General features: G+C 35.2%; 3 protein-coding genes across 6 annotated transcripts; all 3 read right to left on the bottom strand.

Annotated features, from left to right (window-relative positions):
* Positions 1-3,881: 3,881 nt before the first annotated feature.
* LOC133704049 (arogenate dehydratase 2-like) lies at positions 3,882-9,177 on the bottom strand. 3 transcript variants are annotated; one of them, XM_062128782.1, is made up of 12 exons: positions 8,766-9,177; positions 8,617-8,651; positions 8,403-8,495; positions 7,192-7,392; positions 7,041-7,121; positions 6,109-6,204; positions 5,950-6,027; positions 5,751-5,840; positions 5,580-5,647; positions 5,345-5,426; positions 5,197-5,272; positions 3,882-4,188 (listed from the first exon to the last, which is right to left on the bottom strand). In XM_062128782.1, exons 1-11 carry the CDS (start codon positions 9,037-9,039, stop codon positions 5,213-5,215), a joined length of 1,158 nt encoding a protein of 385 aa, XP_061984766.1. In that variant the 5' UTR covers positions 9,040-9,177; the 3' UTR covers positions 3,882-4,188; positions 5,197-5,212. The 3 variants fall into 3 exon arrangements, with proteins under 3 accessions (XP_061984766.1, XP_061984765.1, XP_061984767.1); XM_062128781.1 differs by having other exon boundaries at positions 8,617-8,684; positions 8,766-9,176; XM_062128783.1 differs by having other exon boundaries at positions 8,617-8,684; positions 8,841-9,176.
* Positions 9,178-13,108: 3,931 nt separating this feature from the next.
* Positions 13,109-13,887, bottom strand: LOC133704050 (classical arabinogalactan protein 26-like). The gene has a single exon (XM_062128784.1). It carries the CDS (start codon positions 13,749-13,751, stop codon positions 13,326-13,328), a length of 426 nt encoding a protein of 141 aa, XP_061984768.1. The 5' UTR covers positions 13,752-13,887; the 3' UTR covers positions 13,109-13,325.
* Positions 13,888-15,207: 1,320 nt separating this feature from the next.
* Positions 15,208-23,131, bottom strand: LOC133705899 (serine/threonine-protein kinase RUNKEL-like). Of its 2 annotated transcripts, XM_062131332.1 has the most exons (11): positions 22,852-23,131; positions 22,662-22,751; positions 21,671-21,723; positions 21,446-21,521; positions 20,622-20,683; positions 20,444-20,522; positions 20,195-20,254; positions 18,437-20,053; positions 17,278-18,147; positions 15,518-16,643; positions 15,208-15,437 (listed from the first exon to the last, which is right to left on the bottom strand). In XM_062131332.1, exons 1-10 carry the CDS (start codon positions 22,897-22,899, stop codon positions 15,528-15,530), a joined length of 4,071 nt encoding a protein of 1,356 aa, XP_061987316.1. In that variant the 5' UTR covers positions 22,900-23,131; the 3' UTR covers positions 15,208-15,437; positions 15,518-15,527. The 2 variants fall into 2 exon arrangements, with proteins under 2 accessions (XP_061987316.1, XP_061987314.1); XM_062131330.1 differs by having other exon boundaries at positions 15,208-16,643.
* Positions 23,132-24,400: the final 1,269 nt, after the last annotated feature.

Below are 24,400 nucleotides of genomic sequence, written 5' to 3'. Positions count from 1 at the left end.
TAATAATATAAAAATAATTATAAATTATTTATTTTGTTTTATTTATGATGAGAATTTTTTTAAAGTGTTATTTAATTTTATTAGTTTTAACATATTGAAATATATATATATATATATATATATATATATATATTCTGAAACTTAACACTAAATGTAGATGTGATATATATTAAATATTATTCTCTTATTAAGTTGCCTAACTTACTTCTCTATTTTTTTTTAATATTATTCCAGGTTTTTAGTTTTTATTAATAAATGAATTTTTTTTAATATTCTTACTTGCTTGTTGTATGATACTTTCTTTTTAGTTTTTGGTTAGATGTCTAACACTTTATTATTACATTATTTTAATTAAGTTTGAATTTTAATAATTTAAAAATAATTATAAATTATTTATTTTGTTTTATTTATGATGAATTTTTTTGAAGTGTTATTTAATTTTATTGGTTTTAACACGTTGAAATATAGATATATATTCTGAAACTTAACACTAAATGTAGATGTGATATTCTTATTACACAGATCAAAGATTCGGGTTGTGACAATACTCCTGGTGAAGATATGGTAAAATTACAACTTTTGAAGCAATTCACTTCGAAAAAAGTGATTAGAGTGCTTAAAATTGTTCTGTTGCAGGTTCTTAACCAGGATGAGACGCCTTTACGCTCCAGGTTCTTCCATGGAGTCCAGAGCTCTGATCTATCTCTCATCAACTCAAGCACCATATTGGGAGTTCTAGTAACTCTGTCCCTCTCTGTATAGGAAGCTTTCTCTATTTGTTTATCTCAAGCATATCATGCTTTTTTGGCTCCCGCAGACTGGACTACTTAGCGCAGACATTATCAAAAAGCTTTACTTCGGCAGGTTCCAATGACAGACAGAAGTTTAGGGCTGTAAAAAGTATCAACAACAGCAGCTCAATTGCAAGTGAATGAGATCTGAGTTCATCTCCAGATTGTTGCCAATATTGTAGTTTTACTTCTTTTCATGATGTCCTCAAGTTTGTTTCATGTTTACATAATTCCATGATAGCTCATGTGATGCAAGAAATATTGGTTTTTCCGCCATTCTAACTGTATTCTTTTGTGGGATTGTTATGCCTCACTGCACATGGTATAATGTTGCTGAAAGTTCAAGGATAACAACAAAGTCTGCTGAGTTACATCTCCTGAAATGTGTTTTGGCAATTCAATCAAAATCTCTTTCATTCTGTTTCTCACTTCCAATTCTGCTGTAGCTATCACATTACTTATATCGCGGTTCTCCTCGACCATTTCAGGCATGCTTTTGCTACTTGGCGTTTGTTGCTGAGGTCTTCTTCTTCCTCTATGTTGGCATGGATGCCTTGAACATTGAGAAATGGAAGGTTGTAAGTGATAGGTGAGGTTAAAAATAAAATGGGATATTAGTTACCACGCAAATACATTCCAAGATCGTAGCATAAAAGCTGAAACAATTTTGTCTTCACTATTTGCTGTTTCTATGGCTCTTACTTGAAATCAGGAAAAAAAGATCGAAAGGCTTTCTTTTCCGATTTGATTTGTTTTTTCCTTCTGTTCTGTGATGATAGGGCTTTCCTTCTTGTTGTTAAACACAAATAAGTTAAATATATTTCAGCTATGAGCCTGGGCACCGGTTTCGTTTGTTCATCTCTACCATTGGTGCAGTGCACTGAGTAGTTAACGTTCCTGCTATAGACCAACAGTGTACAAAAACTTGTTCAAAGAATAGCCAACAGGACACAGTTATCAGGATTTCCCCTGGGAGATTTTTTTGTTACAATACTTGCTCATCTAAATGATAATTTTATTGTGATTCTTTCTTGCAGTTCACCAGGTCAGGCCACACTCGCTTGCATGGAAATGCAGTCATGATCACCAGCACAATCACGGTTGTCCTTCTCAGCACAGTGGTAGGATAATGCGTCATCTCTGTGGAGAACAGCTGGAGAAGTAACCTGCTGTATTACTAACTTGCCTCTGCTAAAATAGCTAGCCATGGAACCATCCGGCAGTGCCATTAGAGGAATAATGTGCTCAAAGTAGTCCTCTTTTAGAACATTAATGACGGCACACTCTAGTTCAGTGCAACAAATTTTACAGTCTCCATGTTTAAGCTAGAAACTACAGGTGCAGATTTTCTCTTCGAGGTTGGACCGTTCCTGCACACATATTGTTGCACATATATGATAATTTCCACCCTCAACTTGGTCCGTCGGGGTTTGGGCCCTAAGAGCTAGAATCTGAATTGGAGATTGGATTTTGGGATCAAACTTCAGTTTTATTTCCTTTCAAGGAATCTGTCTCCTTGAGTTTGGAAATCAAATCTGGACATGTGACTGATTCCACTACCGGGAGGCAGAAAGAAATGAAATTTGAAAGATAGCTTACAATTTACAGCTAGAGAAGGAGATCATGGAGGACCAGTTAGGGCAATCAAATAGTTAGAAGTATACAAGGACCATTGCAATAGAAGAAAAAGGAGCCTACATTATATCAAACTACAAACCATGGTTGTTAGACTCGATCTAGAGGTCGACTTAAAGGTATTGGGTAAATTAATCAAATTATTATTTTTTAAATTAAAATAATAATATTTTAAAATAAAATAAAAAGATCAATTAATTTTTGACCCAGTCATTAGTCAACTTAATTGATTCACATGAATCAACTCCCTTAATTACTGTGAAACCCGGCTCAAGCTAAGCATCTATAAAAGGAATCCAAGTTTTAATCACAAGTCGATAAGTTGAGCCGGATTTAATATCCACGCTCTAGACTTCCTCATAGAATCTCTTAATTTCTAGGCTGTAATTGTAGGTAGTAATAGAAAGTCATGGCATGTGGGCAGTAGCTTGCTTGCCGGTTGTATTGTTGCTTTCCGATTTCATACCTCTAAATATCTAGGTTATTCAAGGGTGATTTAAATTTTATTTGTCATTACAGTTGAATTGTATTTTTTAAAAAATTATATTTATTTTAGTTTCAAATTATTTTTTAATTGTTTTGATATTTTTATATTAAAAAAACATTTTTTAAAAAAATAATAAAAAATATTATTTTAATACATTTTCAAATAAACAAAACACTTATTATAAATTATGTCGAATAAAATTCCAATTCGTGTTTCTCTTCCATTTGCTTTGGCTGAATTGAAGTTTATTGCCATGCTTTAAACATCTTACTTGCCATTTAACAAACGTTGTAGTTGTTTGAATATATTAATCAATTGTGGTTAGATTTCGAAAGTGGAAATTGACAATTTGGAATAATAATTCTGTTACTCAAATGACCTTGCGACTAGCCTCTCGAGCAACCTGGGAAGGCTGGACCACTTCGACTTTGACCAAGTGGAGGTTTCCTTCTAGTTGTCTTAACAAATCACAAAAAGAAAGACCGAGAACATAGCCAGCACATATAAATAGAAAATTTAGTTGAAGGAGTGAAAAACCTGGTAGTTAGACTGCCTTGAGAACTTCTACCTGTGCACAATTCATTCTTTTGTTCTAAGTCTTCTTAGCTGAGACATGTACTAAGAACCCACAGCACCCACTGCACACTCGGCCATTGAATTTGATGGGATGATCCACCACAGGTACAAGTTACAGTAATCTGCAACATGGGGTTTGAAACCAACTTGGGTCCCAAAGCTCACAATACGCACCAAAATACCTCCGAGTTTCTGTTAGAAACGAACCATGAAACCAAGCTGTTCCAGCACCAAACCCCTTGAATGGAAACGAGCAGCTCGTGGAAGCTGCAAGCCGACCAGTCCATCCATGAGTTCTCCATCATGTCCTTCACAATTAAAAGGTACAGTTTGTTGCAAATCCCAACCAAAGTCTACAAAAACCATCTACTTATCTACATGGATTACCCTGATTTCACGAAAGACTTGTAACACTTGTATAGTTAAAAACCATTGCTGTTACCCCAGCTCACGAGTTCCATGTTTCACAGAGTGTACATGTGTGACCAAAGAAAAACTTGCTATGAAAGAATGCCTAAACTAGTTCCTAATAGTTACGTGAATATATAGAAAATGCAACAAAAAATTCAATGAAATTGGATATTGGCCAGGCACTCTAATAGCATCAGCACATTGCATGCATAAATGTCAGGCCATATCCAGAATAGGGAAAATGGCCCAAGCTTCCGTTCTTATCACTGTAGTGTTTCTTCCACATCCCTGCATCAGCAGCATGGAGAGATGAGTATCAAAATAAAAGCTCAAAGTTTTGAGTGAACACAAAACAAGTATGAGAACACCATAACTCCGACGCAGTTTAAGAAACATGGATGTATCTTAACACTGGTTATAAACTACTGCACTCAAAAGAACTCCTAGCAACACATTCCAGATGTTAGTCTAGCAATTATAGACGAGTGACAGAGAGTAAATAGGGGACAAGAGATGGCCTGGATTTGATATTAACAAGAACATCAGATAGACAGGGTCTTGATAAAACAATAAACCAAATTAGGGGTGACCATTCAAGTAATTCAGGTAAAAAATCATCAATTCAGAATTTGTTTTTGATTTTTTTTTTTCAAATTCTTCTCCGACATAAATTAAGTTTTTGATTCTCCAAATTATATTTTTTCAGAATTGTATGTCGGATTTACCTGAATATTTTGAGATAATTTGAGTCTCCTTTCGCCCAATGTATTTTATTTCTTTTCCAACCTAGTAATAAATTACTCATATTTTTAAATGATTTTTTTTATTTCATGTAAATCAGGTTTTCCTGAAACTTTTGAACCCTTGCCCAATTTTCTTCAAAATTAATTTGGAGAATTACCTGAATTTTCCTTTCTCCAAAAATTTTAAAAAGAATTTTACAAAAATTAGTTCGGGAAATTCAGGCAAATAAAAAATATTTTGAATAGTGATCATCCCTAAACCGAATTAGAACATCGATAAGGCTGTGGGTTAAATAATGAGGATATTAATCCAAACTAATTCTTACATTAACAGGAGAGGAGGAACGTTGCCAGGTTACTGAAGCAGAATTTGAATTAAGGATCACATAATCAATATTTCAGATGTGGAGGCCAAACAAGATTTTGAAGATTGGAAGAAAATCTCTGAAAATTAAATTAAGTATACTTGTTTTCTTCATATAATAACCTCACAAAAGTGTTCGAAATCCATCAATTATCTAGTAATCAATAATTTGAATGCTTCAATCTTTACCAGAACAAAAGGTCACTCACACCATGCTAGTGTGCACCGGATAACTCCCCAGAACTCGCAAGAACGTAGCAAACTCCTGCCAGAGAAAGATCAATTAAAGTCACTTATAGGCAAATACTTATGTAATAGGCTTTAGAAGAAAGCACACCTTAAGATGCCTGAGGGCATTCTGAGCATTCTCGTCAGCCATTGATGCTTCGAAATCCACATAAAATAGATAGTCAAAGTATCTGCAGAGCAATTATATAAAAAAATTGAGCCAAATATTTTAAAGGTTTGTTATTAATAGAAAACAGCATGAAGAAGAAGCAGAATCTAATTATCAACTAATATATATATGCAGTCTAGGATTTAAATGAAGATAAGTTCCTCAGTAAATTTACTTTGGAAGCCCACTGTTGCCATCATCAGATGCTCTCAAGGGCTGCTTCCGCAAGGGACGACTCTCAATCTGGTTGCAAGAACCAAGGAATAAGGAATAACACAGCCTAAAACAATAATTGCAAATTGAGCCTTGCAATGATGATATGTCACAGGGAAAAAAGAAAAATTACTTTAGTAAGGTTGATTTGCCGAAGAGCAAAAACAGCAAGGGCCTTGAAAAGCACCCCAGGACCCTCCTCCAATGAAAAAACTATACTCGTCTGGATCTCAAGAAACAAAGCTTATTAGAAAAATCTGTTTTCAGGAGGTAACAGAACACTAGTTTAGCAATGTAACAGCCAGTGGTTTAGCGACATGGAAGGGACTCACCTTGAAAGGCCTATCTGTGCCTGGAATTATTGGTTCTCTTGCCAGTATAAGGAATCGTGTGACATTATCAGAATCATCCTATCAGAAGAAAGCTATGAGTGAAGCAGTGTATATGCCACATTCTGACCATACACCACAAAAGAGTATGCAAATACAAACCTGAATATCTTCAGCTAATATATTCAATCCATAGATCGACGCAGCAGCAGAACTAGCAACAGCTCCCGTGTCTTCTAGTTTTTGAAGTGCAACATGCTACATGATCATAGTGAAGTCAACTCAGTCATAACAACAGGCTGCAACATTGTGCTCCATATCCAACATTAAATAGCAAGTAGGTTGCAATTTGAGGAAACTGAGCCAGAGACTCTTTAAATTTCGTTCAAGGTATTGATGAATATCTTAACAATAGGAAAACTATTTGAAGCTTACTGGTCAATGTCACGTTTGGGGATCTTCATACAAGATTCAAAGTGCACGTCTTAAATTTTGAAGAAAAGAACAGAACAAGACAAGAAAAAAGTGGGAGGTTAGAGAGAGAACAGATGTGAGAGAGAGAGATATAAGCATGAGATTTCAGAAAAAACCTTTCTGGATTTTGTCCCACTTGTCATGGATGGCAGTCAGTTGGTCACAAAATCTTACTTTGCAACAATTTCAAATGACAGGAGTCTAAAATGCAATTGAGCATGATAGGGTTGGTCAATGAGCCTTAGGGGGGGCTAATAACAGTGGTTCACAGCAGTCCCATGGATGGATGAGAGAATTTTTAGAGATGCTAGAAGGACAAAATATTCAAGCAATTTCATATTGATTTAGCTACAGCAAGGGGATGTTGAACTCACCTTAAATGAACATACACGAGTCTAAAATGCAATTGAGCATGACAGGGTTGGTCAATGAACCTTAAGGTGAGCTAATAACAGCCGTTCATAGCAGTCCCATGGATGGATAAGAGAATTTTTAGAGATGCTAGAAGGACGAAATATTCAAGCAATTTCATATTGAATTTAGCTACAACAAGGAGATGTTGAACTCTAAGACCCATGAGAGAAGAAAATCAACTCCCAAAATCCCAAACTCATGCCTACCTTTGCTGCACCAGCGGTATCATCCACTGCTTCTCTGACCAATCCCAACTTTGTTAATGTATTTTCACATTGAGCAAGAGCCTGAAACGTCACAACTACTGGATTAATCTTCATGAAAGTGGACTAGGGAGCTGAGGTAAGTATGGTATACCTGCGGATGACTTAGAACCCTCTTCAAGTCTTCAACTTTAACACCATGATTGGCTAGTAAGCAATGGCGAACAGCATATTTCACTTCTCCTACTATATGCAGCCTGTGCCGGAGCAACAGGTCATAATTTCTGTGAATGCTCCCACCTAGCGAATTCTCAATCGGTAAAACTGCTCTGTCCACAAGCCATCTTTCAACTGACTGCGAAGAAAACAAAGCAAAGAAGATATGAAAAATCACAGCTCACAGAGGATCCTAGAATACATTAACATGTTCAAAAATAACATTTGTTACGAAAAGGTTAAAGACACAACCTGATATTCTAAAAGGGGAAAAAAAAGCAGTTCCACCTGATTATTAAAGTTTGGTTACACGCTTTGACCCATCGAACAGGCCCTACGTATTTCAAAGCCTTGACTTATCGATGAAAACCATTGAATATATAGCCAAACCATAATAGTAATGACGCCAAGCAAAGAGAAATTTATAAATTATTTTAATCTGAATTTTTATTTTGAGATTTCTTGTAAACCTAGTCTACCTGGGAAACTTAGCTTCTTTAGGAACATGAATATCAATTAGGAGTTCATATTATGTATATTTTCCTCTAACTGTTTAACTTTCTATTTCCTTCCTAGGGCTTTTGACGCCTACAAAAGGACCATCTATTCTGTGTAGCATTCCGGCCACATTAACATCTGTTGCTATTCACTGTACATAAAACTTTAATTTCTTCTAAAAATTCCGAATTCTCCAACATCACAAATCATTTGCGGGACACTTATCGAAAGTCATCCTACATTACATAGCTCCTTAATCTCAAAATATGACAGTCTGTGAGTGCCTTTGAAAGCATTTTTGTTTTTATTCAGATTTTACTACCACCTTTTTATCAAAAGGGTCTCAAACATGCAATCGTCTCAAGCTGAAAAAACAAATACTAGGATAAATCTTATCTCCAGAACAAGACACAAGAAACCATAAAAACCTTCATTAATCCCTGAAAACCAACAACCAAAAGCATCATTATGCACTGACTATGAACTAATCAATCTCAAATTCCTAAAAAAATGTGAACATCAAAAAATTAAGAGGAAAAAAAAGAACATTTTACTTGGATACTGAATTTGATAAATGAGTAGATGATTTATCTGCCAACTTAAATATATATACATATATATATATATATATAAAAGGGTTCAAGAATTCACTTCAAAAGCAGTATCAAATTGCTCGCATGGGACAGCCTCGCAATTCGGATACGCCTTTTGTGCTGCTGACTCACTGTAGGCGCCACGAACTCCCTATAAGAACAGAGAAGTAATTTTACTTATCTCAAGATTTTAATCAATTATATAATAAATATATTCATTGATTATTATTTAAAAAAAATCAACATTCAAAATAAAAAATAATTTTTTTTACCTGGTAAGCAACGCGAAGGCAAGACCCATTGGATACTGAATTTGATAAATGAGTAGATGATAATGGCCCTAAATAAAAAATTTTAAAATTTCAAATTTAAAAAAAAATCTAAAAGAAATAATTACACTAGAAGCTTTGCCTGTCCGTACTTGGATGGGCGTCTTTCGAGGCGACATCGTATTCAGCATCCTGCAAGAGATTAGATTGAATGTTTTTAGCATTACCGTTCTTCTTCTTCTGCGCCTCGATTGATTGGTCGTTTTCACTGTGAATTGAAGCCGCCAAGACTGGAATTTTGCTACCGCAGCGCCGTTTCACAGAAATCAGTGCTGATTTGATTTCGATTCTTGATGACGTATGATCAGACGGTGAGTGTTTAGCGGTGATTTGGCTTACTAGGGATTTTATCACGAAAGCTGCCATTGATTTTCTTTCTTTCTTTCTGGCTTAGCCTTGATGCATGGCAAGGGAGAACTTCGGGTCTTTTTTATTTTTTCGTCGCAGTGTGAACGCTAATAAACAATATGGTTTTGGGTTTTGGATCTTTAAAGCTCCGTTTGTTTCACCGTAAATGCTTCCATTGAGTATTTATTTGAACAAACTTTAAAATAAGACAAAACAATTTTGGTGAGAAAAAAAAAATAATTTTTCATGAATATACTTAACTTTATTATATTTAATCTACCTTGTTAGGTCGGTTCAATCTTGTTTCATAATAGATAATAAAAATTAATCTAAAAAAAAATCTAAATTAATTTTATTTAATTAGAAATTTATTGATTTTTTAAAAAATTCAATCTATTAAGACATGTGACAAATCAACCACCGAATTAAGATTGACAAGTATGAATTTAATCATATTGATTCTATGAAAATTTAAAATAAAAACTTTAATATTATATCATAATAATTAATTCTTGTTTTTCATTAAAAAACCTTCACATATCATTTTCTGTCTTTATATTAATGACTTTATTTCATTTTTACAATTTAATTGTAAGATTTCATAAATTTTATTTTCTATGTTTAGTTTTCTATTTTATTTCTAGTTTTCATTTTCTCTAGTTTTCATTTCTAGTTCCTTTAGTGATTTTGCAAAACCTTTTCAACATTAATGTCTCTTCCTCTCCCTTTCTTATATTTCTTTATTTCTTCATGTATTTTGTTCTTATCTCTATTGAGAAAACCACTCTCGTTTCCTCTCTCTTTATTTTTCACTTTTTTTTTTTTTGCCATCAACAGGACAAAAGCCATTCCACACATAATTTTTGTTTTTTTTCTAGCTATCATAACCAATTTCTAGGTTATTCCCTAAAATTACATATTTTAAGGAAGCTGACAGAGTGAAGGAAGTAGGCCAAAGAGAATTTCAAAAATACATAAAAATCAAATTACAATTTTAAAAAAATATGAGGTTTAATTGTACTCTATTATACCTATGACTTAAAAAAATATAGATTTAAGATCAAATTAAATTATTATTGGATAAATCTGCATAAAAATTAAGTCCAATGATATAATTAGATTTTTAAAAGATCAATTTGATTTAATCATGAGCTAAATTAAAGTTTAATTATGTTCAGGATTTAATTTGGATCCAATGAAATGATTTAATTAGGTGTAATAACTTAACTATACATTAAATGAATCAAATTAACTTTATTAGGAGTTTAATCGATGAAAAAATAAATTTTAATAATTAATTCTTGTTTTTGTAGAAATCCAGACCTCTATCACTAACCATCTAGATGCTTAATTTTGAAGAAGAGAAGATTGACTTAAACATATAATCATTCATTATCCAATATCCAAGCAATAAAAAACTGAAGTTCTCTGGCATGTTAGATTATGGAGAATCATTAATTAGCAACCAATTAGAAAGCGCAATATTAGCGGTTGGTGTTATAGTTTTTTTATTTGGAGAAATAAAGTTTCGATTTGAATCATCCTGTTACATACGCTACTGCTTTTGATTACAGCTTCATGTTTGCAAATCCTGTCTGCAATCTTAAGAGAGTAAAATGGGGGCCCTACAAATTGCTTTATGGTCATTGGTCAGGATTCTTCAGGCCTTTTTTGCATCCATTGCTGTTCAGCCAGTAAACATAAGTGGTGTTGTGCTAGATGATCGAATATATATACCATCCTTGCAACAAGAACATGGTTGATTTCTTTATCTTTTCCACAGCAGTGCTCAAGCTGTACCAGTTTGATGATTTCTTGCTACCTGGCAGATGCCCTTGTGATGGGCCAGGATTTGCAATGGGAATGTGGCTGACTATCTTAGGATCAATGTGATGATATAACCAAACCAGCAATTATGATTTGTTGATGCTGATTTCTTTTCCAGTGCAGGCCAAACCAGAGACGGTGGACAAAGGGCGTGAAATTGTGAAGAAGCAGTGGGACTGGGCACTATCAACTGATGCTCCAGTCACAGGAGCATCAAAGTTTGCTGCGCTTGGAGCTGATTCTCTCGACACGGCACTCCTTGAGATTTTCATTGCAACAAGTGAGTCTGTTTTTTGCTTTGTTCTGTTATTGACATCTTCTTCTGGGCAGGTTGAGGTTGTAATGGGACTCGAGGAAGAATTTGGGATCGGTGTGGGGGAAGAGCATTGCTACCGGTCTAGACGCAACTGATCTTATTGAGAACCTTCAATTCAGTTTTTTTATGGAATCAGGTGCACAATGATTCATACCTTCAAACCGAATTACTTTAGATTAAGTTCATCGATCAAACCGACTATACCAAATCTAATAAACCACATCATTCATATTAGAAGTGCATATAACTTCTAAAATTGAAGATACGTAAATAAAAACTTATTTAGTATGTGAGATGATGGTTAATTAATATATTTAAATGCTTGGATTTTAATATAAGAAACTCCTGGATTTTAATATAAGAAACTCCAGGTTTATGATAAAAGTTTGAGTATATGTAAAAATAATTTCAATCGAAGGGATTTAAAAACCTTCTAATAATAAAATTAGTATATTTATAAAAAATATATTAAATAATTTAAGATAATAAATAGTTTAAAAGAATTTTAAATTCAAGAAATAAAAGTTGGTTAATGCTCTGAAATCTATATATCTTTATTTTAAAAGATAAAAATTATAACATTTTACCTGGATGATTCACGGGATATTTATATCATATGAACTTTGTAGTTTTTTAAAAAATAAAAAACTAGAAAATCCTCTACCTTCAACGATATTAATGAGAGATAAATATTTCTTATATATAATTAATAAGATAGTGAATACAATAAGTCTCTTAAGAGACCTTGTATACACCTATGAGTATAGACATAATAATTTATCATGTTTTTAATACTTTTATTGTAGAGGATCACTCAGGATCAAGCATATAGCTTTAGAACTTAGTAATGTCCAAGTTCTTTGGGTTTAGCATGCAAGTCCAAGTTTCTTGAGTGTGTGACATATTTGTTAAATCCATGTTATCTTGAATTTGGTTATCCGTCAAGATCAAGTTTCTTAAGTCTAACATATTCGTCAGACCCATATTACCTTAGATTTTATTAAATATCAAGTTCAAATTCTTTATTTTAACATGTTTATTACCTTAGATTTTATTAAATATCTAGTGAAAATTCTTTATTTTAACATATTTATCAGATCCACCTTACCTTAAACTTAACATACCACCATAATAGATTTTTATTTATAAAAACCTTAACCAAAAAGTTAATTCATCACAGGTGATATCATTAGCAGAAGAGCTCGTAGTAGCTCAGTATTGCTATATAACCAAATGTTCAACTCCCTTTCCAAATCTAAACATATGTTTTGATTAATCTGGTTACTAATCAATTGCGGAGCAGGAGTGCAATTGAGGGGGGTCAACTGACCATCCTCAATTTCCAAGAAGCTAATGGATTTGTAGAGTATAACAAATATAAAATTTTATACTATTGTTTTTCATTTTATTTTTTGATAACTTAAAATAAATATCAACTCTTTAGCTAATATCATTAAATCTAAACTTATCTATGTAACTGATCTTTTTTAAAAAAAAATTATTTTCACTATGTTAAGAATTTATTCAATTTTGAAGCTCCCCCACCGTTATTGATCCCAGGTTGTCATGTTGAGCTGGGTAGACTTGGGTTTTCACTTGGAACACATAGGACAACCTTTTTTCAAAAAAGGAACAATGATGATAGTGAAAAGCATATAAAAAGCTTTATTATTTTTGAAAAAACATCATTAAATTAATCATGATTAGTTAACACGTGAAAGGTTTTTCAACAAATGATCACCTAATTCAAACTCTTTTTTGTGCTTGTCAGATGCACAGAATAGAAATAACTGGGATGGTTCCCATATTGATCCTCATCAAAACCATGTGCCAGCAGGAATCCAATTGCTGCTCCAGCCAGGATCGGAGAAACCTTTCCTGGCAAGAACCGGCACTGTATTCATCGAAACACCTGTGACATGACCTAATTGCAGAGGCACTAGCTTCTCAAGAGATGCAGATATTAAAGACTGCAACCAGTTCATGATTTAAGATGGTTTACCTTACAAAAAAGGACAATCTATGGCAATGCATGAACTCATCAGAAGAATAATAACTACTTACATTATGCTTTTTACTTCAAAGATGAACATGGAAACAGTAGAACCATAAAATCAATTACTCCTTTCAGAAGGTTCGGATCATTTAGCCACCAAACGACTCACATTCTAAACAGCTGAATTGACCGATATGCTATAAACCCCGCAACAATAACCGAGTTTATCAAGTTTCGAGGTGCTGCAGAGGAAGCCAGCAATGCTCCTAGGGGCGAGAACGCAGAATCAGGCCCTGATGCGACCACCTCATCTGGATTAGGCGGGCTTGGGGTGGATGGAATGGTGGGAACGGACGATACGGTTGGGGAAGGCAGCACACCACCAGGGGAAGGCAGTAGTGGAGCAATGTCTGGTGACAGTTCTTGGAAAGGAGGTATTGGAGGAGATTTGGTTAAGAATGCTGGTGAAGTGGAGATAGGATAAGGAGAGGTTTTCGAATTTAGCTGAGTGGAAGAAGAAGAAGAAGAAGAAGGCAAAGGAAAGATCACTAGAGGCACAATAAGTGCTGTAAGAAACCAAAAGGAGGCCATTATAATGATCAAGAAATCAATGTCACACTTAATTGGACAGATAATATGATATGGGGCAATTAAAGTTTTGTTCGAGAAGAAGGGGGTGCCGGTTGACAGTGTGTGAAGTTTTGGTGCCAGTTATGATGGAGGCATTTCAAAGTTGACTTAGGGCATTAGGTGGGGTCCTGTTCAACATGTCATATGATGAAGGGGGTGGAGATGAAAATTTGCACGTTGGCATGTACGAGGAAGAGACAAAGATTGGTTGAATTTTGTTGCGAGTAGATTCCTTGTGTCCCGTAAATTTGGTTGGCCTAATATTAGGATAATGATAATGATTTAACTAGGTCGACTGTCATGGCAATCAGTGACTCAATGAACTTAAACACAACCTAAATTATTTTTTATAAAAAAAAATTACAAAACAGTGTTGTTTTAACCTTTTTCTATATATAAAAAAATGAAATAACATTGATTCAAATTATTTCGAGCTAACAAGTTTAACTAGATGACTCGGTTCGGACAAGTTTAATTACTATGCATTGAACTTCATGGAAGTTGTGTGTTAAAAGGTACTACCAAGGAGCAGGATAAACTTGGTTGAAGCCAACCACTCAACTTATGAATGATGAAGTTTGTCGAGGAACGCTGCAGCTGCATGCTGTTACTGATCCTATCCATGCGTACAAATCACACACCCATGGCTTCCGGGTCCACCATGCATGATTAGCAGCTAGCACAGACCGCTAGGCACAACCACTGCAAGCAGCCACAGCTGTGCGTGGCAAAGCTTATCAAAGATAACATGGGTGAGTGAAGGTACAACTCATCTTCACTGCTTCAAATGGCCCAGAACCGTATCAAATTGAACATGACAGCATCGGCCATCAGCATCCAGATCCCTGAAACGTGCTACAATCCAACACCATATTTAAGTCTATAAGCTACAGTGATAGGCAACATGTAGATGCCATCTGAACCCTTGCCTGATTTATGTAATGCCTGCTTCCAAAATGCCATTTTACTTTTACCGCTAACTTTTTTTCTGGACAACGGGCATATTTCAAACCCGTCATCCTGAGTCTTTGTTCAGTAATCATGGGTGTGTGCTTCGATTGGTTCAACCCTTCATCTAAAGTATATGCAACTCGGGATCGCGTCAATAACCCGCTAGCCTTAGATCAAAATAATTTGAGCACATGAACGCGTCAAAGAGTGGGAACCAAGCTCAAATTAAATGGTTTTAAAAGGTCAGCTTAATGGGTCTTGTTTAATCACCGAGCCAATGACTCAGTCAACTGAAAAGCATAAACTTTCAAATTCCAAGTGAGTTCACAATTTGGGGGTGTCCTTCCAGCGCTTGGTGAACCAACAGTAAGTGAGCGCGTCCAATTTCCAAGTCATTAGAAGATATCTATTTATTTCACACGATGCCTAAGGCAGTCTCAAAGAAAAGGAAAAGGATGCGCAAATCTGATCAAGTCACTTTTAGGTAGATTCCAAGGGGAAAAATTAATTGATTGCATGTTCATGACAATGATATAAAGCTTACAAAGATTATACATAAGCAGGCCTTTAAGAGGGCTCTATATGCATTAAAGATTGAGCTCACCTCAAGACGTAGCGGGCAGGACTGTGATGCTTTCTATAGAATTCAGGAAACAGGTCTTCCACATCCTTTTTACGAGCCAAATTGCATCATACCTGCGAATAATAGGGACACCGATAGATGTCAATCCTGAACTTTAGGAAACAAACCAAGGGCAAAGAAACCAACAAACAACCTCAAGGACTTCAAATGCAACGATGTAGGCGCTGCAACTCTGAGACCACAAGCAAAGCAGCATTAGCTAAATCAGGGTTGCTTGATTTTTTCAGCTCCAAGAGAATGACTTCAATCCTCGAAATCTCATTTACAGGGATGGATAGTATCATCGCATGCGACAAATATTGCCGACAAGAATAAGCAAGAGCATGCAGTATCCGCTGCAAGAGTAAGTGAGGAACACCCTTGCGCCAAGACTCGAGGATTGCACTCACCTTCGGAAGGTTAGTTAGAAAACCAGTTGTGGCTTCCCTTGGAGCTGCCTTCAGCACCAACAACACGCATTCGGAAGCTATATCTGCAACGTTTGCTTCATCGGACCCACTCAACACCAGCAGAACACCTACATTGCTACCAAAGTCCGTTATATCTCTTATGCATTGCAGTTGATCAGCTGCAGTGCTTGCCTCATAAGAAGAATCATTTAGAAGTGCTGGCTCTTTTTTGTACGCAAGTCCTCTTTTACCGCCAACCGAACACAGAAGGAATGCCCTACACAAGCCAAGAGTTGGCTCAAGAAAGTCTTCCATGTCCTTTGCACACACAAACTCTAAAAGGTTTCCAATCCGCCTCACCACTTTTAATTGAGAAAGCAACTTAGATTCCATTTCAGGAGCTGATGCCATAGCCAGACACAGCTGAACATTATTGACATTAGCACTTGATAGGTCACCAAGCAAAAATTCAAAGCACTGTGAAACTGTCTTCAGATGTAGAATGTCTGAAATTTTTATGTAATCATACTCAATGAGCATCACAAGGAGCTTCTGCGCATACATGGGAATGGGATCTTCATCTTCAATAAAGGTAGGGTAGAGAGGTAGGAAATGAATATTGGATATGGACTTTAAAGCCTCTGATCCTTGCTCATCTTCCAAAGGTTCATTCAAGAAAATGACCATCACATCAAACAAAATTTTTAGGCATAAAAATCTGGCATCACCATCCTTGTTGCCTTTGTACAGAACAGCTAGACCAGGAAGGATTTCACCAATGAAAATGTTGGGGCTTTCAAGAATTACAAGACGCTCCTCAGCAACAGATTCAAGAACTCGAAGAAGGGTTATTTGGAAGTCATCTCTTCCCTGGAAATTAAACAAAAAAAATGTCATTCAATGTTTGAATCATTATTTTGCCCCTTGTGGTGATCCGAAGTTCTCCCTCATCATAAAAAAATTATGTCTTTTACAAAAATAAATAGGAAGATAACTGTGGAAATGTCTGCTTTAGAAAATTCTACTCCATATCCATCTGAGCTATGCACATACATTGTTGATAACTGCATTTGGTGCAATTTTTCATCCTATATCTTGATGTATAATGGATCAATACTCGTCCAAGCATTATATTTCACCAGCTATATATTTCTCTTTCGACATCTAACCATTTTCCACATCAAGTTGCAAAGCAATTGAATTGAGTCTAATTTAATTGAGCCGGTCAAAGAAATAAGCAAAATAAGGAATTGTCATACCCTATATATGTCAGGTGTATTAGGTTTCGTCTTGAATAGGCATTTTGCCAACCATGTAATACCCTAATTTTACTGGTCAAGACGAGTAGCATTTGTACCTAAGTCTTCATAACTGCATTTTTAATGATTTACAGCTAGATCAGGAATTCTAGCCAAATAATGACTGCATAACACTATATCCTAAAGTTCAGTTAAGAGAAGAAATGAAAAATAAAGGTAAGAATAAGAGCTAATCAGCTTCCTACCGGAAATGGTGTCTCCAAGACTTTGACCAAATTTGCCAACTGCTGCATAACTTGATGGTTCACCACCTTCAGCTTAAAAGAAGAACTTCCAAGAAGATGAAGAACAACAGGAAACATATGAACATTGGTTTTTGGAGCAATTCGATGCGCAATGGCAGAGATATGACCCTGACGCCTTCCTCCCATCATTTGCTGAATATCTCCGGCTATAATATCCAGTAAACTTGGTATAGTAGATGCCACAACATGCACAAATGCATCTAGACATTGTTGGAGATAGATATCCTTCTCTTTTGCTAACCTATCCACTGCAGATAGTAACCTAGGGTTGCAAAAAAAGTGTGATAGCCACCTCCTACCGTTTTTACAAAGAAGAGCAATGAGAAGGAGTGCCTTTCCCCTCAAAATTTCACCACCCTGCTCGGTAAGAGACACGAGACTTGGGACCAAATTCTTATCCTCTGCCAAGTTCGAAAGGTGCCGCCCAATGTTTGTAAACATATGACTTCCAAGCATAGCCATGTTTAAGAGGTTCAAACTTATTTGCTGCTCACGTGGGCTGCCCTTGCCAAGGGCAGTCACTGTGTCCTTGAAAGACAGTTTCTCCATGACTGATTGAATGCTAGGAGGGTTGAATCTTGCCAGCCGGACTAAACATGAACCTGCAGTCAGCCTGATGCTCTCCTGTTTCCCTGCAGCTCTATATATATAACAGATGTTACTAATCACATCCTGGCTAGTGAAGCGACCTGCCCAGTGCCCCCCTTGACTGCAGATGTTTTCAATTGTCCTCAATGCATAAAGTTGAGTTATATCATCCTCTCCTTTACGCAAAACAGATGACACCAATGAAATCAACGAGTTTGGAACCTGCTTCAGGTAAAAGAATATTATTAAATGAAGAAAGTAGAAGTAGAAAAGGAGAAGGAAAGGATGCATAAAGAACTCAGGCATCCCGTATAAGCAGAACTTGCTATCAAGCATGATTTTTGAAATCCATGAATCATAGGAAAAACAAAGGACAATCTCCACTAAACAGAATCTGCCAGATGTGCGCAGATGAAAAGACAAGATAGAAAAATGAAACTTCATTGAGTGGAAAAATCATGTTTCATGCAATATTGCACACGAAGATATTTGTGAAAGGTAGAAAGCTAACCTGCCAGCCAAATGCAGATCGGCTGTCCTTTGATGAAGATTCTGGTGGATTGTTATCCTTGCTCTGATCGTTCTGGGTAGATATATAAAACAGCAACTCACCTAAAGCAGCCATGGAAAATCTCCTCACTTTTTCCTGTTTGTCTCTGAGGCCATCAGTTAGTGAGCCCAAAATTCCAGAATTTGCCAAATCATCTTCAATAAAAGTTGAATGGCGAATTAACAATCCAATCAATGAAGCAAGCTGAACACGCAAAGCTGAGGTCTTGGACAGCCGAAGCATTTTAACAAGCAGGAGCATTATTGGCCCATTTGTCAGAATATTGGCTGTGTCAGCATTGCTACTCAACATCTCAAGGTATCTAATCACATTCTGCTTCTCCCCAATGCTAGTATTTCCATTTAAAATGCATATGATTCTGTTGGTGAGTGAATCCAGCTGCTCCTTGGACATCTTTACAAAATCAGATGGTTGCAGGGCCTCAAATGGAAGAGAGGGAATAACATCTGACACTTTATCAGCTTTTCTACTGGGCATTACAGGTCTGACAGAAAGATCAGATGAATGCCAAAGGACCTGTGAAAGGTTATTGGATGATTTTGAAGAGTCAAACTCAATGGCGGACCCTAAACCTTCTTTAATTCTCTGATTCCTGAGCTGAGGACTAGCACTGACTGGAGAAGGAACCATATCAACCTGCTCTGAAGATGAATCCTGGTCATTTGTTTGTGATTCATCTGAGGCAGGTGCGTTAATCACAGGGAAGGTTTCCAATTGAGGTATGTTATTGACCACCTCTTCTGTTGTACTGGTTGAGTTATCTGACCCATCAGGTTCATCATGTATCTCATCTTCAGCATTCTCATTAAAATCAAGTTCCATATCAGTGTTTTCTGTTTTGACCTCAGAATCATTCTCAAAGCCATTGGGTGAGGGCCTCCTGTAGTTTTCCTTCTCATTCTCCCTCTGTAAGTTTGATTTCGCTATTCTTGACAGCCTTAAGAGATTAACATGCCTAGCAGCACTGGAAGGATCTTTCTGCTTCACTTCAACCACCCTGCCAGAGACTTTTGTTTGATTTTTCCTGCCGGTCGGTGTACCTTTAACTGGTGTTTCGTGACCTTTTGATCCTAACATTGAATTCTCATCCTGTTTTGGAGTCCCTTTTGCATCCTTTTCACGATGTTTAGGAGGGGTCCTATTTGCTAAAGATCTGTCTCCGTTACATTCTGAGAGACAAGGCTTAGCACAAAGCTCTATCATATTATCAAAAGCTGGTTGAGGAGGTAAATGCACTGGAGCAAATTTAGTCCTCCAGAAAGCATGTCCGCAAAGCTCACTCCACTTGATTCTTTCGGCTGGATCTTTTATGAGGAGAGAATTGACTAGGTTGACAAAGGGACGGCTTGGATTGCCAGGGAGGGGGGGTGTCGGATCTGAGAGTATGGATTTCACTAGCTGTGTGAATTCTCTTCCCACAAAAGGAGGCCTCCCTGCATAGCCCTCATACAGTACACAGCCTAAGGCCCAAAAGTCAGATGCATATGAATGAGCACCCCCGTCCTCAAATAGTTCAGGAGCCATATAACAGGGTGTTCCACGTTTTGCTTGTGGCAACTAAGTAAAAACACATAAGCAAAGTTAAGAGTAGTAAAAAATTATAACCAGATAATAAAAGGACAAGCTCCATATCATGATGCCACTTTCAAATTTTCTGCATATGATGAGTTGAATGTTGTAGCAGTTAGAACAACCTACCATGGATGAAGGAGTTTTGGATATATCGCTCAATTTTCTTGCCAATCCAAAATCACATAGCTGCAATGCACAAGTATGAACACCAGTCATGTGCATAGAAAAAACTTGAAAATTACCCTACCATACAAAGAAAATAAAATGCCAATCCAAAATCACATAGCTACATTGCAGAAGTATGAATACGGTCATGTGCATAGCAAAAACTTGAAAACTACTCTACCATTCAAAGAAAATAAAATGCATATGTACCTTTGTGTGTCCATTCTCATCTAAGAGGATGTTTGATGGTTTTAAATCACAGTAAATAATTCCTTTTGAGTGTAAGTACCTGACAGCAGTGACCATTGTAAAAAGGAAAGATTTGAAAGCAGACAATTTTACAGACATCATATAGGAACAAAACTAAAAGCCAGTCAGCATTTCTTACTGCAAAGCTCTAACTACGTCATGGAAGAGATCATGAATCGAGTCTTCAGGCAGCTGACTATCCTGCAAGTCAAATATAAACTACCTTGATGAAGTTATAGTACATTGGACACTGCATATAACAAAATTTGAAATCATACTCTCCATTGCTACATGAAGTTGAAACAAATTCTCATAGTAATATGACATGTTTAAACATACAAGATAATATCATTTGCATTTGTGTAACCTTAACTTCCATATTTATTACCATGGGTTCGGCACATTTGATATCCAAACGCTTCCCAAGGAAAAATCTCTCAAGTTTTTGGTCACCTTGAATATCAATTCCAAATTACAAGAAAATTATAATGATATGCAGTACCTATCCAGAGAGCTCTGTGAAATTTTTAACAACTTTTCCCTTCCCATCAGAAGAGAATTGGTAAAGGCGAAACAAGATTCAGCCCTAATTGACCATAGAAACCTGTTTGTTGCTTAAAAATGAGACAGGACAGAAGTAATAAACACTAGTATTGACGCGCTAGTGTTCTTTTCCTCGTATCTAAGAATAGCAAAAACAGCATGATCACTCTTCATGGACATCATATTTCTAAACTAAACAAAATTGTTGTGCTGGAAAAGCACGTAATAATACAGCAACCTATGGAAAGGCCTGAATTCTGCCTTAAATTTCTAAAAAAATCACCGATCAAATTATCCATGATATTAAGTTTAATGCTGAGCATGAATAATAAATTCCACAGTCCCCCTTGTGTCCAGTAAAAGAATGAGAAATCCATTGAAGGAGAGCAAGGTATATAAAAATCATTAAGTAGTCGGTACCTGTCGCAATAAGGTCATGAGATCTCCACCAACACAATATTCCAAAACCAACCACAGGTGAGATGACGTTTCATACCTAATAAATACATCAGGAGATGTGAAGAAACCAAAAAGGTAAGATAAAAAAACAAAGACAAGCATGATCTGCATTACTAAACGAAAAATAAATACATTGAATGGAAATATGAATCTTGAGAGCAATTATCCGATGCTGAAATGCCTTACCATGAGTAAAATTTTAAGACATTTGGATGATCTAAGGAGTGAAGCATCCTGACCTGCATATAATATCAATAAAAGGGTATGAGAAAATAACATCTATAAAAAATAGTATCAAGTGTCACTTTAATTTTCTAGAACAGTGATAAGCAGGCATCAAATATTTTACACCCCCTCGTTTCCCATGCATCAAATAAAGGTGGTAAAGATTTAAAATAAATAAAAAGATGACTTCCAGCAAATCTAGGTCTAAAGTGAGTGTTTTGAACAATGAATCATAGCAAAGCCACTCATAATCACAACTTTCACTAAAAATATATACCGGCTGGCTCTTTCCCGCCTAGTTCCCAATAATACAAACATGCTTCACTATTGTCTTCCTTAAACACGCCTGTATCTAACATTTACAGGCATATTTAGCACTGAATTAAAGAAACAGAAATGGCACTTAAAATTGTGTTGAGTCAGTTACTAAACCACGCATTTACCAAATTTAAGCAAATAAATTGTGTTAAATTAATTACTTAAAAAAATATTAAAGAATCATCTCAACCCAATAGCTTAAGCTGTTAGGTGAGGTCTCATGATATTATTTATATTATTCTTTAACACACATTCAAATGAAAGCTCTTTGGACTTGAAACTTGCACATAACCACATTATCTTATGCTTAATTTTTATCAAATAAATAGGAATGATGAGATTCGAACTCATAACCACTTGGACATCAAGACTATAATACCATATCAAATAGCTTAAGTTATTGGGTGAGATCCAAAATATGAAAATCAATCATCAATTTTAATCCAATAAGCTGTCTTAAATTAGTTACTAAAACAGACATTTTATCGAATTAAAAATCACGACCTAAATTTAACTTTAATAAACAGACTTCAATAATCTCAAATTCTGAGTCGATGATAAGTTACTCCAATTTCCACCAAAAACAGAAATCAAGTAAGCAAACAGTAGAAGAACAGCTCTTTGTTATCCTTACTTCATGAAGAACTTTACTCTTCTGCGACTTGTCAACACTCTTAATTGCGAAATATTCAATCGTCTTCTTCTTTCTACCTTTATACACGCTCTACACAGTTCAAAACGAAAATCAGAGATTCAAAGAAATTCACGTTAACTTTTTTTTTAAAAAAAGGAAAAACAGGCTACAGAGATAAAATTCAGGTTACCGAGTATTTGCCACGGCCAATGGCTTCGTAGATGTGGAAATGGTTCATGGTGACTGAGCTGGTCTCTAGGGTTTCGATTTGGATAAAATGACACTGCTTTTTTAGAGGATTATCGGAGATCGGAGAGAGAGTGGATGACTTTGGGGGTTTTGGATGCGAGTTTTTTTTTTTTTTTGAGATTTGGCTTGGATTATGATTGGAGTGAGTGAGGGCTTCTGCTTTAGTGATTGTTCAAAAAAATGTAGAGAGAGCCGGTGTGGGTAGCCGTGCTATGGGCGGGAATCTGAATGCAATTGAAAGAAAAATACCAAGCCACGTCTTTATTTTTGTGTTTTAAAAATTTTAAAAAAAATTTAATTTTTTTTATTTTAAATTAATATTTTTTAAAATATTTTTATATCATTTTAATATATTAATATTAAAAATAATTTTTAAAAAATAAAAAAATATATTATTTTGATACATTTTCAAATAAAAAATATTTTAAAAAACAATTACTATCACATCCTAAAAAACATTCTAAAATAATGTCGGGTTGGTGAATTCAGTGTTTAAAAGTTTAGTAATTGTTATTTTTTAAAGTATTTTTTTATTAAAAAATATATTTAAATAATATTTTTTATTTTAAAAAAATTATTTTTAATATTAACCCAAAATAATTTTAAAATATTAAAAAAATTATTTTTTTAAAAAAAATATTTTTAAAACACCAAAACTTTAAAACCTCTTGAATCAAGGGCAGCCACGTTTAAAAAATGTAAACCCGACTGTCACGTGATTAGAATCACGTTTGGTTGCATGGTTGTTATTCCTATATATTCTTTTTTTTGTTTGTTAATATGAAAATTTTGTAATTCAAAGCCTGATTTGAAATAAATTTTAAATTAAATAAAAAAATATTAATTTGATAAAACCTAACCAATCTCAACAGGTATTTAGCAATTCGGATAACCTGGTTACTTTTTAAGTAAAAAACAAAACGATATTGGCTTGAATTAACATGATGATCTCCAAGTTATCCCGGGGACCCAAATCGTTTTTTAAGGCGGTCCTTTTCTTACATTACATTGCGCATGATCCCCGGCTTTACTTTTTGACTGTAATCATTTTAACCTGCTAACTAATTTTTTTGACAAACCAACCCTTGCATTGTGTTTGGGGGAAAAAAAAGAGGGAGGAGTGAAAATATTAGAAGAGGAAACCGGGTGTTAAAAGAGGTAGGCGGTATAAATTATTTTAAAAAAGAATTATTTTTTTTTATTAAAAATTATTTTTTTTTTATATATTTTGTATCGTTTTGATACGTTAATTTTAAAAATAATTTTTAAAAAATAAAAAAAATCATTTAATGCATTTTGGCAGGAAAATAATTTTTTTACCTTTAACACATTGTGACAATAAAAAAATATATAAAAAATAATTTTAAATTTAAAAAATTTTAATTTTAATAAACTATAACTACCCCATCCAGCAAACACCCCATTAGGAACGGGCAAACTTTTCAAATCTCACTGCTTTGTACGTGGAAAGTTACTCTGAGAGAAACTAG

Source organism: Populus nigra, chromosome 10 (genome assembly GCF_951802175.1).
Source record: "Populus nigra chromosome 10, ddPopNigr1.1, whole genome shotgun sequence".
In the NCBI taxonomy this organism is placed as follows: Eukaryota; Viridiplantae; Streptophyta; class Magnoliopsida; order Malpighiales; family Salicaceae; genus Populus; species Populus nigra.
The sequence above is the reverse complement of the archived record's forward strand: the minus strand, read 5'-3'. Positions and strand labels throughout refer to the sequence as shown.